Source organism: Hesperophylax consimilis, chromosome 12 (assembly GCF_061612785.1).
Source record: "Hesperophylax consimilis isolate HC1 chromosome 12, BYU_Hcon_1.0, whole genome shotgun sequence".
NCBI classification, from domain to species: domain Eukaryota; kingdom Metazoa; phylum Arthropoda; class Insecta; order Trichoptera; family Limnephilidae; genus Hesperophylax; species Hesperophylax consimilis.
The window spans coordinates 12892528-12908366 of record NC_142847.1 but is presented as its reverse complement, the minus strand read 5'-3'; the positions used below and the strand labels follow the sequence as shown (position 1 = coordinate 12908366).

Below are 15839 nucleotides of genomic sequence, written 5' to 3'. Positions count from 1 at the left end.
ATTTTCCGTTTTCCAACCCTATCCTCTCACCGCTCCACGGGAAATTAACCCCTATGAAATCTAAAAACAGGAAGCTGTCTTCCCTTCGCAGACATCTATGTACAATACAATTTTAAAATAGTGCTATCTGGTGGCCTGGAGGAGAACTACGAACATTAAACGAACTTACCATCTTCTAAAAGACGTTTCCTAAGCTATCAGTGAAATATATTTTTACTGTTCACATTCTTGTCGTAAGGGTCGCGTGTTTCTGGTGTTTGGCAGTTTTCAGACAAACCTTCCTTTATTAATATAGTATAGAGTTTTCGTTCAACATAACTGTCAGATCGAGGAAAAGTGTCGACGCGTCGGTGTCGCCGTACACCGTTTTAATTTAATTTCAAGTTTCGAATCATATTCCTTTTTAAAACAAAGTCATTATCACCCAAAGTGAGCAAGTAGCTACCTAGGATAATAAAACCAATACAAATTCAAGTGCTAATGCATTATCATCATTCTAATCTAAATAAGAGTTTGAAAAAAACAATTTTCTTCCAAATAACATTTTTGTATTCGGTCAACTTGATCGAATAATCATAATAATAACAGAAACTGACATTTTTTAAAAATTATTTAATTGAGTCTGAATGTCAATTAAAATAATTTTGATTCAAATTATGAAGTAATTATTCAGAAAATGGCAACACTTCGGGGGTACCATAAAATAAACAAATTTCGCCGGTCGAAATACAAAAATGATTCCGATGTAATGTTCATGAAAAGCTGAAATTTAGGAATTCATGAGGACAGACAGACGCTTTTGACTATGGAGACACAAACAGAAACTACTGAGGATTGCGAATGCAATGTTCACCCATCTATCTTCTTTCTACTAGGAACACTTTTAGTTACCAGGTGAGCAAATACTATTAATTTTCTTTTACCAATTTCTGGGATTAATTTCTATTAATCAATTAATTTTTATGTATGAATTTCTATGTACCAATTTGTATCAATCAATTTTTGTCTATCATTTTCTATAAATGTGTCAGTTTAGTTTCATGGTTATTTTCTATCTAGGTATCAATTCAATTTTATGGTAATTTTCTAGAAACTAATTTCAGTAAATATATAAAATGTTAAATATGCGTAAAACATTTTTAAACATTTTATCAGTTTAATAACAATGAGAAACAACTATTTCAAGTCACCGGAAATTTAAAGTAATGGATATCAATAATTATTTATTTTAATTGTTCAATTCCTAGTTGTGTCTGTTATCTTTTTTTATTTTCCTGGGTCTTTTTCTGTTTCATGTTTCGTTTAGGTTTAATAATATATTACATTGATTGGAATAACCTTCAAAATAAGTTTAAAAGAACAAGTTGTTCCTAAATAAACAAATAACTCCTCAAACATAATGTAATATTATAAACCATGTATTTTTTTGTCCTAACTATGATAAACCGTCATACAGGCTTCAATTAATTCCCAAAAATATTTGCGAATAAGTTTTTTAAAATCTGTAAATATGATCTACCTACTTGCAAATCAATGGACAGTTTGATTTCATAAATACTATAGATAATTCAGCGAACTTCTTTGAGAACTACGTTTGGAGTCATTTAACCTCTCCAGCATTTTAGGGTCATAATAACCGGGCATCCAAATTGAATAAAAGTTTTTTTTTTCTATCATGCGAAAAAATGTAATTTTTTGATTGAAATGGAAATAATAATTCTTTCCAGTTCGTGCCAAATAAAATCTTGGATGCCACTAATAAAATCCTAAAAATAGCCAAATTGAATAGGTAATTCATATTTCGCATCGCTATCGTAATAATCGGTTTAAATTTCAAAAGTATTTAAAATTTTTTACTATATGAACGAGATAAAAGTGAAGTTACAGTTCTCTTGGAAATTCCCTACACAATACGAATGTGTTTTCGAAATAGTTCTCTCAATTCTTCTACGATTGGATTAAAAAATTAAGTAAAAATGTGTTTAGCGTTTGGACAACATTTTTCACGTTTGATATTGTTAAAATGTTATTATTTAGAAATAATAATATTTGTTTTAAACGCATACCCCTGAAATATAATTTAATCTAGTTTCTCAAACAGTATTTGTTTTTACGAAAAATTTAAAAAAATTGATATATTGCAAAAATTAAAAAATTTGATGTATCGCATTTGAAATACACAGAAAACATTGCAAACTGAAAAAAAATATCAGTTTTTTGCAAAATGATGTTTTTGTAAATTTTACCGTCTTACAAGATAATGTGTTTATGTATTTAAAACATTGTTTATAAACTACAATAATTTGTTATCCCAGAATAGCCATAGGCCAGTGCAATTAGCGATTCGCGATCGAAGTAATTCCGGTAGTCCCATTTTTTTATATGTTATATAAACTGATCTCCTGATGTAAAATCTGAGTTTCCGACCTTGGCGCACCTGTGCTCGCGCCGCCATTTTGAAAAAACTGGCCGAAATCGGGCCAAAATCTAGTTTATCCCAAATATCTCATTTCCAATGCAAATTTTGGCTAAAATAACTTTGCAAGTATAATAGAACATAAAATAACCTACAACTTTTTGAAAAAACAAATTTCTTCTATCTCTAATAGGTACCGAGGTAGAAAGTCGTAAAGGTGCGTATATTTTAGAAAAAACAAGTTTTTTGCGCGACTAGGTTTGGTTTTTTATAAATACCTCGTTTCCAGTACAATTTTGTGAAAATTTTATTGATACTAATTATGTAGAACTTAAAATTTCAAGGAGGAAGTTTCAATTTGTAGGAGGGAGGAAACACAGTGGCCGGCAAATCGTTCCACATCCGAGCTGTTGAACTCATGAACGAGTCGTAGAAACGATCCGTTCTCATGTGACAAGAGTCAACAGTGTACATATGTTGGCACACAAGAGGTTTCCGTTTCAAAAAATTCCAAAAGATTTCGTGATAAAAATTTGCTTTAGAATCTGAATTTCCAAAAGATAAGAATCGGCAGCATTTATTGGTTTATCTTTGGGCCTAGTAATATTTGGGTGGGGTGCTTAGCAAAAATATACTTGAAAAGTGCCTTATGGGCCCTAAAAGGTTCGAAACTTCTGGATATTACTTTTTCTCGGTGAAAATGACTTTCTTATTACATAATATTTAAAAATATGTACAAATTAATCATATTAACGATAGATCATTGTAGACATATACTATATATTTGTACAGCGCCCTTGAGGTGAGTTTGAACAAAAACGGCGCTATAAAAATTATTTAAAGCTCATCATTACGAATAGTTTAATAGTACATAATACCTATTAATTGCATGGTACCTCATACAAAGCACTTTTTAATGTTCTTGTATTTAAAACAAAGTTTTTTTTATCGCAGCATATGAATTTGAGTAATTGACGTTCTATGCTTTTATAAAATTAGTCAGCTATGAAATAAATGGGGTAAATTTTGAATATTTATTTTTACTTTTAAATTAACATATCGCGTATCGGAGTCACAAAGTTTTACCATTATTGGGTAATAATTTATTATTTTATGTCTAGAGAGATAATATATTAAAGTCACATATCGGGACTTGAGAATATACCTCATTAATTAATTAGTTAAAGCTATTAGGTATCTACCTCGTGTTGATAATATATTGGTACTCAAAACATGCACGTCTGTACCACGCTTAATATTTAAAACTTTCAACGAGATAATGAAATAGTACTTACTTAGATACATATTTAGTTGTTTGGGTGTAAAAAAATTGCGTTCTAGAAATAATCAAATGTTAATTAATAAATAATAATAAATAATAATCAAATGTTATTCGAAAATTTAAGCACTTGGTCGTTGACAACTGAATATTGTTGCTATTGTATTTTTTGTGAAAAATTGAGCGTTTTTTTTTTATTATCAAATAGAAATCGGAGTTGTTGTCAGTATCTGAGCGATTAATTCGAAATATCACTTATTTACCAGGAGTAGAATATTACCTTTCTATAATATCCACCTACATATGTGCGTATCTTATGTTACTGAACACCTGAGAACGGGTTATGATTGCTTTTATTTTTTAACACATTTAAAAGTGTCTTCCATTTCTCCCAAGATCTAAAAACAGTTTAAAATGTTCCGCTAAATGTTAAAACTCCTGAAAATAATACATTCAAGTTTCCAAAGTAACACAATTACTTAGAAATTATTAAATAATCAGAAATAATATTATTCTAAACAAGTCGAAATCTTTTTGTTTTCTTCATAATATTATTTTCTTTTTTACCTTTCGAATGTTACGCCATATTCAGATTTCGTGTCTGGGCATTGGGCTAGTACCTACCCAATAGCTCCACCCCTGCCCCATCTCTGAACCAGCAATAAAGCTTCGTTTCAAAGAAAGTGCTTTTTGATAATACACCCCTGAGAGTTTTCCCTCCTTTTATCTTTTAACTACATAACCTGCAAATATACATAGTACATACTAACTTTTCATCGATATGTACAAAAATGCTATCGACATAATTATATAGACAAGATATTATTATCGATACTGTTTATTACGGTTAAAATATTTTTATGTATCGGATTTAACATGTCCCCCAACACTATTATTGGTAGCATTACGTATTTGGCTTGGGTCCAGCTTTGCGCGGCAGCCATTATTTAACAGCCCCACGTACTACAGCCGTACGACCAGCGATTTTTAAATCGAAATTGTCCGGCACTGTAACCAGTGGCTTTTCGCTACTCGAGTTTTAATGGGAAAGCGACAAGAATTATATATCCACAGTGAATATGGTGGTTTTGCTCACCGGTTTCATGCGTGATTTGGATTTTTGTATAATTGTGTACATATTGACTGAGCGTAACTAAGTCATGTTTAAAATCGAACTTTTTGCATTTCATCAGGCTGTAAAAAAAAAAATCAAAAATTCAAAAAATATTTATTGCACAAAAAGAGTACAAAGGGTATAGCTTATAGGTTACATCATATTTCTTCCAGCTAACCCAACAAATACACATTATATTACATAACCCAACAATTACATGTTAACAAATAAATAACAATGAATAAAAAAAAAACAGAAGTATTTAATTCATGTAAGGTATTCATTTAAGGTGTAGTGACATTTGTTTAAAGGAAATGTTTTTAGTGTTGATTTAAATTTAAGTGTGTCGGTTATTTGTTTGATGCTACGTGGAAGGTTGTTATATTCTTTAATGGCCATGTAGTGTGGTCCTTTTTGAAAAATAGTTTTGTTTGCTTTTGGGATTAATAGGTTTTTTGTGAACCTTGTAGCTTGTTTATGTGTTGAGTTTTTTTGTGGGAACTTTTCTGGAGATGATCGTACTAACAGGCATAACTCCCATTATATGTCCGTCACTGTCAGAAGTTTAAGATTTTTTAAAATTGGTCTACATGAATCCCGGTGATCAGAGTTTATAATTTTTCGTAGGCAACTCTTTTGGATGATAAAAACATCTTTGGCGTTTACTGAGTTTCCCCAAAAAACTATTCCGTATTTTATCATTGAGTATACGTATCCATAGTATGCGGTGATTACTGACTCGATGTTTAAGATATTTTTAAGGGTGCCTAGAACAAAAGAAAAGCTACTGATTTTTGCAACAACTTTAGATACATGTTCTTTCCAGTTTATACTTTATATTAAATTTGTTTGTGCGTTCGTTTTCCGTTCTCAAAAATTTGCGTTAATTCAGTAAAGAGTATTTTTTCAAATGTGAAATCGTCATAATTATTTATTTTTTATTTGCATTTTTTTTTCAATATTATAGTACCTACCTACCTACCTGAAGAAAGTCTTTGAGATAGTGACTTTTCTTTGGAAAAACTGTATAATTCCTTACTAAAAGTTTTTAAAAAATGTTACATAAAATATTTATGGTTTATAATTAAGTAAGAAGTATATAAGCACCTGCCTACAAATTTTATGAATTAACAGGAAATTTTAGTTTTTATTTATTAAAAGATAAAAGGAAACATAATTTTTTGGCCTCCCGGTCTATTATTGTTCCCAAAACTACTTGTATAAATTTTTCTATCTATCGGATTGCTGATATCTGATGAGCTATTTAAAATTTGGATCACGTTCCACCTGCCTGGTACCGGAACTAATCCAGCAATTCCATCCATAGGGTTGTACTAAGCTAAACGATATCTCTTGTTGAAAAAATATTAGGCTAAATGTACGAGCGTTCTAAAATAAGAAGAACATGGTTTGAGAGGTATTATGTCAACACGAATTTTAGAGTGAGCGCGCTAATATTAAAAAAAATTATTATAACTAAGCGAAAATTGTAAAAATATTTAATAAAATACGACTCTTTTAAAATAGAGCAAAAATCTTTCGACAAATATCTGAAGTAGCATTTAAAGATAGAGTGTGAATTTTTCATTTCCACAATATGTTATAACAGAACGAAATGTGTTTTTAATAATTTTCGGTGCGTAGGTACTTTGCGATTTTTTTTATCTAGGGAATTTCATATTATAATTACACGTCTGACTCAGTAAATGTACAGATATTATCTTAAGAAATAAATAAAAAATTAAGAAATAAAAAGCTTTAAGTTTTCAAGGGAAATATGTTATGTTATAAATTGGTAGAAACCGGAATGCAGGGGCTTAAGTTTTAAGAGTTTAGTCTTATTTGGGAATCAGAGAAATGGCAATCTTTGACATTCTCTGACAAAGAGTGAAGATTCTCAAAATAAGGGAGCTTCTTATTGAACAGTGCAGATGCTCAATATTCTTCGAATGAAATTGAAAATCTTTCGTCCATGGAAAAAGTTTGGACGTAAAATACTTCAAAATGTTTTTGGATCGATATAAATGAATTTAAAAATAACGAAACTAAAATTTGTCTACGATAAATGAAGGGATGTGTATAATCGCGAACATTTACAAACCTATGAAAAGCAGTTTTAGTGTTTTTTTAAGGCGACACAAGTCTCTAATAACGGGGGTTTACTCGATGTTCACGTTTTAAATAATTCCTATGAATACGTAACGAGAATATTTTTTTAGACCGATACCCACGGGTGAAAGTAAATTAAAATTAATAAAAACAGTACCTTACCATTAAAATATTTTACGTAAAACGTTTTGAAAAAAAAAATAAAACGGTGTGATAAAATTAGAGGTGAGCACCATATTGTATTTTTCTGGTCGATGAATTAGTAACTTCCCGAGGGATTTAATTAGAAACATATGAGATTTTAAAAATATGTTATTCAAAATTTATAAAAATAAGCACCGCGGAAAGATTAATTTTCTAGGCCTGCTAGGGAAAATTCGACCGTAAGTCTCAGAATAATAGACCGTAAGTAAGAATATTTTTGTATCCGCCTTATTCACTTACGTCGTTAAGATTTCTACTATATTTTATATTATTTTCTAGGGCAAATTCAAAACTGGTTCAACCAATACGCCGGGGCCGTGCGTTGCTAAGTTTTGTATACGCCTTATTCACTTACTTCGTTAAGATTTCTACTATATTTTATATTATTTTCTAGGGCAAATTCAAAACTTTGGTCCAACCAATACGCCGGGGCCGTGCGTTGCTAAGTTTTGTATCCGCCTTATTCACTTACGTCGTTAAGATTCCGGCTTTATTTTAGGATAGTCTGTCGTCTTATTATATTATATCGTGGAATATTTTAGTTTCTTGGCGTTACTGTGCGCCACTGGATTTTTCTCTTATGGGCGGCCCTGTTACCTCACAGGCAACCTAAATGAGATTGAGGTAAGTCCTCTATCGATTTCCCCGGGCTTATTGAGAACTGCAAGATGCAACTTCTACTATCTACTATCGATGTTTATATAATGCTTACCTTGAAAGGTGATATCATTGTATAATCCATTCAATAAACGTTTAACATACGAAGTTAGCTTGAGGTAGTATTTGATTCATGACAATCTAAGGATAAAATGAAAAACCTTTAAGTTTTAGAATACCGGTGAATATTGCATGCGTTTGTAACTTTTAAAACATCTTTAAGTGAACTTAGGGAACTTTATGGAAGTTTCATGTAGATTCTGCTAAGACGACTGGAAATAACGTAAATATGAAATTGGTATAATTATATAAAATAATTATATCCTGACAGTAGGTACCCATGAGAATTCCATGAAAAAAAAACTTTTTTCAGTGTTATAAACTCTACTCAAGGAAAAGGATTACCTTACTGACCAAAACCAAGTATTCGCCAGAAAAACCCTAAATTCCATTCTACAAAAAAATTATATAATGCCGTTCAAAATGTAATTTAAAAAATTACCATGGAGATGAAAAACTTTTAGAAAAATATCAAAATATGGCTAAGTAAAGTAAATCAAAAATATTATGAAGTAACACCAACACAACAATCATATCCACAAATACAGTCAACACACACGAAAATAAGGAAATCAACCAACATGAAGATAAGAAAATCAACCAACATAGTCAACAAACATGAAGGTGAGGAAATCAACCAACCTAGTCGACAAACATGAAGGTGAGGAAATCTACAAACATGAAGATGAGGAAATCATGATGCATCAACAACACAACTGCCCACAGTCCGCCTCGGAACTGGAATCCATAGTAAGAAGGACTGCTAATGAACTACAAGACATTGTATTTAATTAGTCATTTAAAAAAAAGCCTAGTATGGAGTAAAATACATTCTACAACGTTTAGAATGCGAACACGGACTCTCACCAAGAACCTTCTTGTAATCAGCAAGATTGAAGATATTTCAGAGAAACCTTAGTCAAAAAATTAAATCGAACTGGAAAAAAATAAGAACCAATTACTATACAGGGTGCCCGGGGATAAAGTGCTCAAACTTAGGGAGGTGATTCTACTTGATGGTAGAAGTAAACAAGATTAATCATTATTTTCGAAATCCGTTGTTTTTTTCCTTAAAAGAATATATTATGTTCTCCGTACAAACAATTCAACTTTTATACCTGAAAACTGCCTCAAAACATTGAAATTTTGAAAAAAGTTTGTCAAGTTGTACTATTATGCAGAATCACCTGCCGAAATTTATGCTTTTTACGCGCGGACATCATGTATTATTTTAAGCAAGGAATTAACTGATCATCAACGATTAAGCTGCGATGTTATATTAACATAATAAGAAAGTTGGAATAAATCTTATCTTTGATATTATAATCCCTTGTCCGTCAATTTTGTTTACATGCCTGGAATATAAAATCGTGTTTTCGTACTTAAAACATTGTTTACAAAACTCATTGAATTGAGAATAACAGTATTTTATCAAGTCATTGACAAAACTCCACTTCCAGGAATGAATTTTTCACCCAAACTTTATGAGCAATAAGGCGAATTGCGTTTCAGTTTCCAATGTAAATGTTTCTAGCATTTTATAGCTTGCTGCCTTCGTGCGGGTGAAAATATCTAATTACCAAGGGAAAACTTTTTGGATTATAGCGTGAGTACGTTCTAGTGATTCCACTGGCTGGCCCGTTCTACCGACTACTAGATCGTGCACTGCAGTAATTGGTACGGAGTTGTTTCAGTCCTCTGCATAGTTAGGGTTATTGTTGTTTTAATGTCTAGTTAGAATGGAACATGTATTAGAATTTAGCAGGTGACGAGGCGTATTATCATATTAATGGTTTTGATTTAGCATTTAAAAATAAATCAAGTTTACAAACCGTAAATTTCAATGTGTTGGCGTAATAATGTCTTTGCCGTTAACAATGCGACATTTTGTTTCACTCAACATATTTGGAGTGATGTTTTGGGGCCCCCAATTCTATATAAATAAAAACATAAAAGTTAATTTGTTCAACATCTTAAATCTCAGAAAGTTCTTCAACAATTGCTTTGACATTTCGAACCAACGTAGCATTCGAATACTCTTTATATACCTATATTATATATATTTCACCTGTGACGAGTAAAAAATGTTTTTTTAAATAGAGTCTTCTATTGCATAAAGATGTTTGGTTAAAAAAATGGCACCACGCAACACGCAATACGCGCTATTGTTTCTATATCTGCACAGACACACTGAGCCACAACAACGTGTAGCGGGGTCCAGCAGGTATTAAATAAAATGGTGTGGTCCCAAAAATGGGAGATTGAATAATATTGTTAGGCACCATTAATATTGGGGTTTGATTAATATGGTGGGGTGAAAAATATAGGAGAAAAAATTGGCTGGAAAACGTGGAATTTAAGATTTAGTCACTAAAATCTAAAACCTTTTCAAATAAGCTAAGTTTTAACAATTTCAGTTCTGAATGGTGGGGTTTTACTCATTGGGGCGATATTTTTTACATCAACTCCACTCGCCCTGAGGAAAATAATTCCCCCCCAGGGCCTATGTCATCTTTGGGGATGCTGTGTGGAGGATATTTTTATGAAAGGAAAGTGAGAATGTTCTGAAAAGGAAAAAATGTATGACGGGAGGATATAAATCTGGGGGTCAGTGTGTCATAAGGTATAGGGGGTATTTTCCAAAAAAATATTTTTCTAATTTTCACTTATTTAAATCAAAACCCAAATTTCCTCTGAATTCATAATATTGTAAGTAGGTCTATACCTACCTACTTAATAATAAGCCATGAATATTGTAATATTTTCGCCTTTTCACCATTTTCTTTTATTTTTATTTGTTTAAAACAATATAAAATTTTCTTTTCTCTTGGCTATGACCGATATTTAATTTTTTCTCTAAGGCTTTGCATATGTGTTCGCAGGGATGGAAAATTCCTCCCCTACAACACATAAGCCTCCATGAAAATTGGACCCTTTTCTTTGATATCTACAGAAAGCTACTTAAAGCTCTCTTGTACTATATATCTTCATAGACATATGTACTCAACTAATTAATACGTTATTTACGAACTTGAACGCAAATATTTCCGTATTTATATTGTAATTAAATTCCATCAAACGTTGTGTAATTTTTTTGATTTATGATATAGGATCTTAATTACCTTCATTTTTGTGGTAACCCCCTTGGTTCTGATCGAGGTGTTGAGTTTCACAATTTAATTGGTCTTTCCATTGCAAACCTAGACTTAAATGAATTCTCTGGATGAGCTAACTTTCCTATTGTAATTATTCTGATTCCCTGCACCCTAACAAAATCGTAGTTAAACGCTGATAAAAGATATTATACATGTTTATTTGGACAAGTAATTAAATATAACTCAAATGGTTAATTGTTAGTAAATTTGATTTTGGTAAACTCTTGTGTCTGTGTGACGCCACTCCTTTTTGATTCTGCTGCTATAAGGTACATGTAAGGATTGATTTAGTAGGTTAATGTAATTAGTTAATTGCATATTTGACGAACTCGGAATAGCCCATTTGCTGGCATAATTTGGCTCCAAATCCTCCTGCAAGTAAACGAGATGATCGTGAGTCAACAAGAAATTTGCACAATCCTTTGACACGGCTCTTTGATTGATACCTAAGTTATCGCGTCCCAAAGAGCCTTCCACGTCATCATGTACTGCCTTCAAGTTTCCCCTCGGGTCTCGATACCCCCAAATTCCGACCCCTCCTTGGACTACAATTTACTTAGGGCGAACCGGTTTCGTCCTATATACAATCATATACTCACGGTTGGTGTGGACTTACGGGTCGTGAATCCTCATTCCACGTTTAAAAGAGAATGCGAGAGTGGTCTACCGACCTAAATGCAAGCTGTATGCAGGTCCGCATTCTCCAGTAAACAGTACATACGAATAAATATATGTATACATACAGTTTGGGAAAGGTTTATAACTCGCAATACGAGGCTATCTACCTCGCATTCCAAGCTCGGATCTCGCACGAAGAATTCTGCACAATTCTTAGCTTGGTAACCGAATATATACGTAAGAATAAGGTTATACTAATAAATACTAGTAGAATAAGATATTATTTGATAGTTTGTTTTGGAGAGCTATCGAACTCCAGGCTTTTTGTTTGGTTTTGACGTTTTTATTTAAGAGAATCGCCATCTCTATTTGATTTGGTTAATGGTCTTGTTGTAGGAGCGACCACTGCCTCCTGTTTGATGAACTGTATTTGTTTTAAATTTTTCCTCCAGGGTTCAACATTAATTTTTGTTCATCCTATCCCGTGATTTTCCAATTGTTTCAAGTAGTTGATTGCCACATTAGAGAGTACTCGACTCTCAAATGTCTCAGGCAACTGATGGGGTTCTGTATGAGCACCCAATCAATAATATTCAAATGTTTCGTACAATTATTCGATATAATCCTACTAACCCGTGATTTTCCAATTGTCGATTGTGAATGATAAGTATTTGTAAGCACGCATCTTCCAGCTGTTTCAAGTAACTAATAAAACTGTGCGATTATCTAATCAATGGTATTCAAATGTTTCATGTAATTTTTTTATATAAATCTGGCTAACCCGTGATTTTTCAATTGTCGTTTGTGATTGATAAGTATTTGAGAACACGCATCTTCCAGCTGTTTCGGGTAATTAATAAAATCCTTTGTGACTAACTAATTATGGCCCAGGTCGTTTCCAAACTATGCGGTTGACCCAATTCTCCAGTGAACCTTTGTTTTATCAACAAATTGAACAATGTAAACATCTCATTTGACCCACTAACCCAGATGTGAGATTGTTTATTTTTAAAAAATATCTCGCACTCTCTTTGTGATTCAGTTTTGTTACCGTTTATTGTGCGTAGTTAATTTAAATATTTTTAATTCCTTTATTGAAGTTAAACTATTTTTCATTTTCCGAATTTAGTAAACTTACTAGGTTTAATTGAAGAATAAATATACATATATAAGTACACATATCTCGATTATCAAAATATGTTAACTAAGAGTACATATATTAATAAATAAATATAAAATATATGATTCTACATAGTCTGGAATATTAATAAATACATATTTTCTTTTTCAATAATATAGATATGTCCTCGGGTAGGTATTAAAAATCGCTACCATTTCGATGCTTCGATTAATAAATAAAATACATATATATAATTACATTACTCATATATATATTCTTTATATACAATATATTATTTTATATTTATAAATATATATACAAATATACAATTTACATATATTAATGTGTAATTCTTTGTTTTGTTGTTTTAATTTAATATTCAATTGATATACTTCCACTTCACAGCCCTTCTGTGTCTCCTGGGACCTGAAAATTATTTATAAAAGGAAAACTTACCCACGTCAAGGTATTTCCGGTCGGGTAGTACACAACAACCTTGATGAAGAAATCCTACCTAATTAATTGTATTTTTCAACTTATTTCAAAATAAATCTTTTCGACTATTTATTCCTATTTAATATTTTATTCTCGCTTGAATCGTATAAATTAGCTGATATTTAATTTTTCTTCCGAACGAAATCCTAATTCAGAAAACCCGTTGATTTAATAACACTTTTCTAGTTTAGGCTTTTGAATGATAGCTGTTAAAATACTTTTTTCGAAATGGTAGATTGATGTTTAGAATTCCGGTTAAAATGACAAACTCTTTTAACACTGTCGCTATACGCACGATGGATTTTAATTGATCAAATTTTTTAATTCTAAATTTCTTTTTATATATTTTTATAAGAAAATTTTTTCCGAATTGCGCAGACTTTTAATTATCTCGATTCTTAATAAATTAATTTCTTTTCCGAACTGTTACTTTTAGAACAAAGGTTTGAGCATTTGTTGTTATTTCTTTTCGAACTGTCTAGATTGTGTTTATTTTAAACTAAGACGTAAATATTTATTACTATTATTATTATTTTTTTTTTACCAAATTGATGTTAAATTATAATCTATTTTTAAATATCAATCCGCGAACCCGTTCACTCTAGATTAACGATAAAACTCTCCACTAAATTCTAATGTTTTCACTTTGAATGAAATAATTATTTTTAAATTTTAATAATTCACTTTTAACACTTTTTGCACTATCCACTTTTAACACTTTTAAGCACTTCACACTTTACTTTTAAAGCACTGAGTTTAAACTGTATTTATTTTCACTGTTTGATTTAAATTAACTGACTTATTAAATTTCACTGACTCTAGCACTTGTACTTTTCACAAAATTTTCCTAAGTCCAGGGCTTATTTAAAATTTAACACTTAAAGATTTTTCACTGTTAATCCTACCAAAGACGTAGTACTGCCACGTAACAACTTTTCGAATCCTCGGCGCGACTGTCTCCTGACTGATGTGTTCCATCTTTTATACCCCTCTCAGGTTCCAAAAGACGTATCTGAATTTCTCTTGATGCTTAATTCTATCTCCTATCAACTCGCAAATCCGAACATCCCTCCCATCAATATCGATTGTGCTTCCATAAGATGTTCTGCTTTCCGGCTCAAGGCGGTGGTCAGTTTCCATCTCACAAATCTAAATCGATAGGGTCCGAATCGGGTAAGTCTGTGTTAATCGCCCAAGCTCCCTTTGTCCTCTGTTCATACAAAAATGTAGTTAAAATCTCATGATTTTGCGTTCCTTTTTTTTCTCAATTCGCGATAGGTCCGTCCTCAATAACATATATACAGATCTCAATTTTATGCATCTCGTGCGAAAATTGTTTAAATCCATGTCGAAATCTTTACTACGCATTTTTGAATTTCGATTTGTTTAAATTCTACTTAATTTTATTGTTACTTATATGAGCTTTTCCATTTCCACCCGTACTTTCTATCTCCATGACGCAGATTTGAGTTTTTCCTTTATCTTTGAATTTTATTTTTATCCCCGACGTTTTCTTGCACAAATTCTTCTTGATTCTTATGTCATTTCTCATAACTCTTATAATTACTCATTTTCCAAGTCGTATTTATTAATTTCACGGATAAATTCGAATTGTATCGCTTTTCTCCACTTGGATTATTCTTTATCTCCGTTCTTTACCCTTCCTTTTATCTTTTCTCCACTTTTCCCGATGTGTGTGGTCTCCAGGAAAATTTCATACTTCATCTATTATTAATTAATATATAATTTTCCACACTTCTATGGGAGATATACCTAATTAGACTCTGGGATATCTGTCATTTTTATTGCCTGACCCAATCTCCGCCCATTCTCCATCCCTCACTTACAAGATTTCACATAAAACATATGCATTGACATTTGTTTACGTTTAAAATTTTGGTACTAGACTCGTAAATTTAGTTTAATTTCAAACCTATTAATTTTAATCTCTTTTGCCTAATCTAAATATTCCATAAGGTCCACGTTAAAGTTAATCGTCTCTCCAATCGTTTATTACCTTAACGTAAATAAAAATCATGTTCGGATTTCGATTGTTTATATTCCAAAATATACATGAGACCGCCAACCTTTTATCTTGTTTCGATCCCTCCGTAATATTGGGTAACTCTAATATATATCTAACCTAATAATTATGTAAAATGTCTACTTTTCCTGAATCTAATCTATCGCTATATGTTTAGTTTTACTGTCTTCTTCTGATACTCAATTTTCATTTTCCTAGGACCTTTGTAACAGCTAAAATCTCTGTATTATCCTTCCATTCGATCGCCGCACTTTTCTAAAATGTGTATTTTTTTTGCGAGATTTTTCATTCAAAATTGATTCACCAATATGTCCGTTTCATCTTAAATTGATAACGATTAATTTCCATTGTTTCCAACACTCACTCCTCTCTTTAGTACGATTTTTATCGAACATGACACCCTCCTTCTATCATAAATAATTGCACTACAGTTGAAATTCCGCCAGTAACTTTCCTTCGCTTTTCCCGTCCTTTTTTTTATACTATTACGTTTATAATTTTTTTCATTGCATTTTTGTGTGTGCGCTTTACAACTTGTAAAACTTCCAAGCACCCGATTTCAATGGTT

General features: G+C 31.6%; 1 protein-coding gene across 1 annotated transcript in view; it reads left to right on the top strand.

Annotated features, from left to right (window-relative positions):
• The first annotated feature begins 334 nt into the window (after positions 1 to 334).
• Positions 335 to 15839, top strand: part of LOC149419173 (uncharacterized) — a 74254-nt gene continuing 58749 nt past the window's right edge. Inside the window, exon 1 of the mRNA XM_089637717.1 lies at positions 335 to 894. Coding sequence (XP_089493843.1) covers positions 806 to 894 — 89 coding nt within the window. The 5' untranslated portion in view covers positions 335 to 805. The remainder of the gene's footprint in view (positions 895 to 15839) is intronic.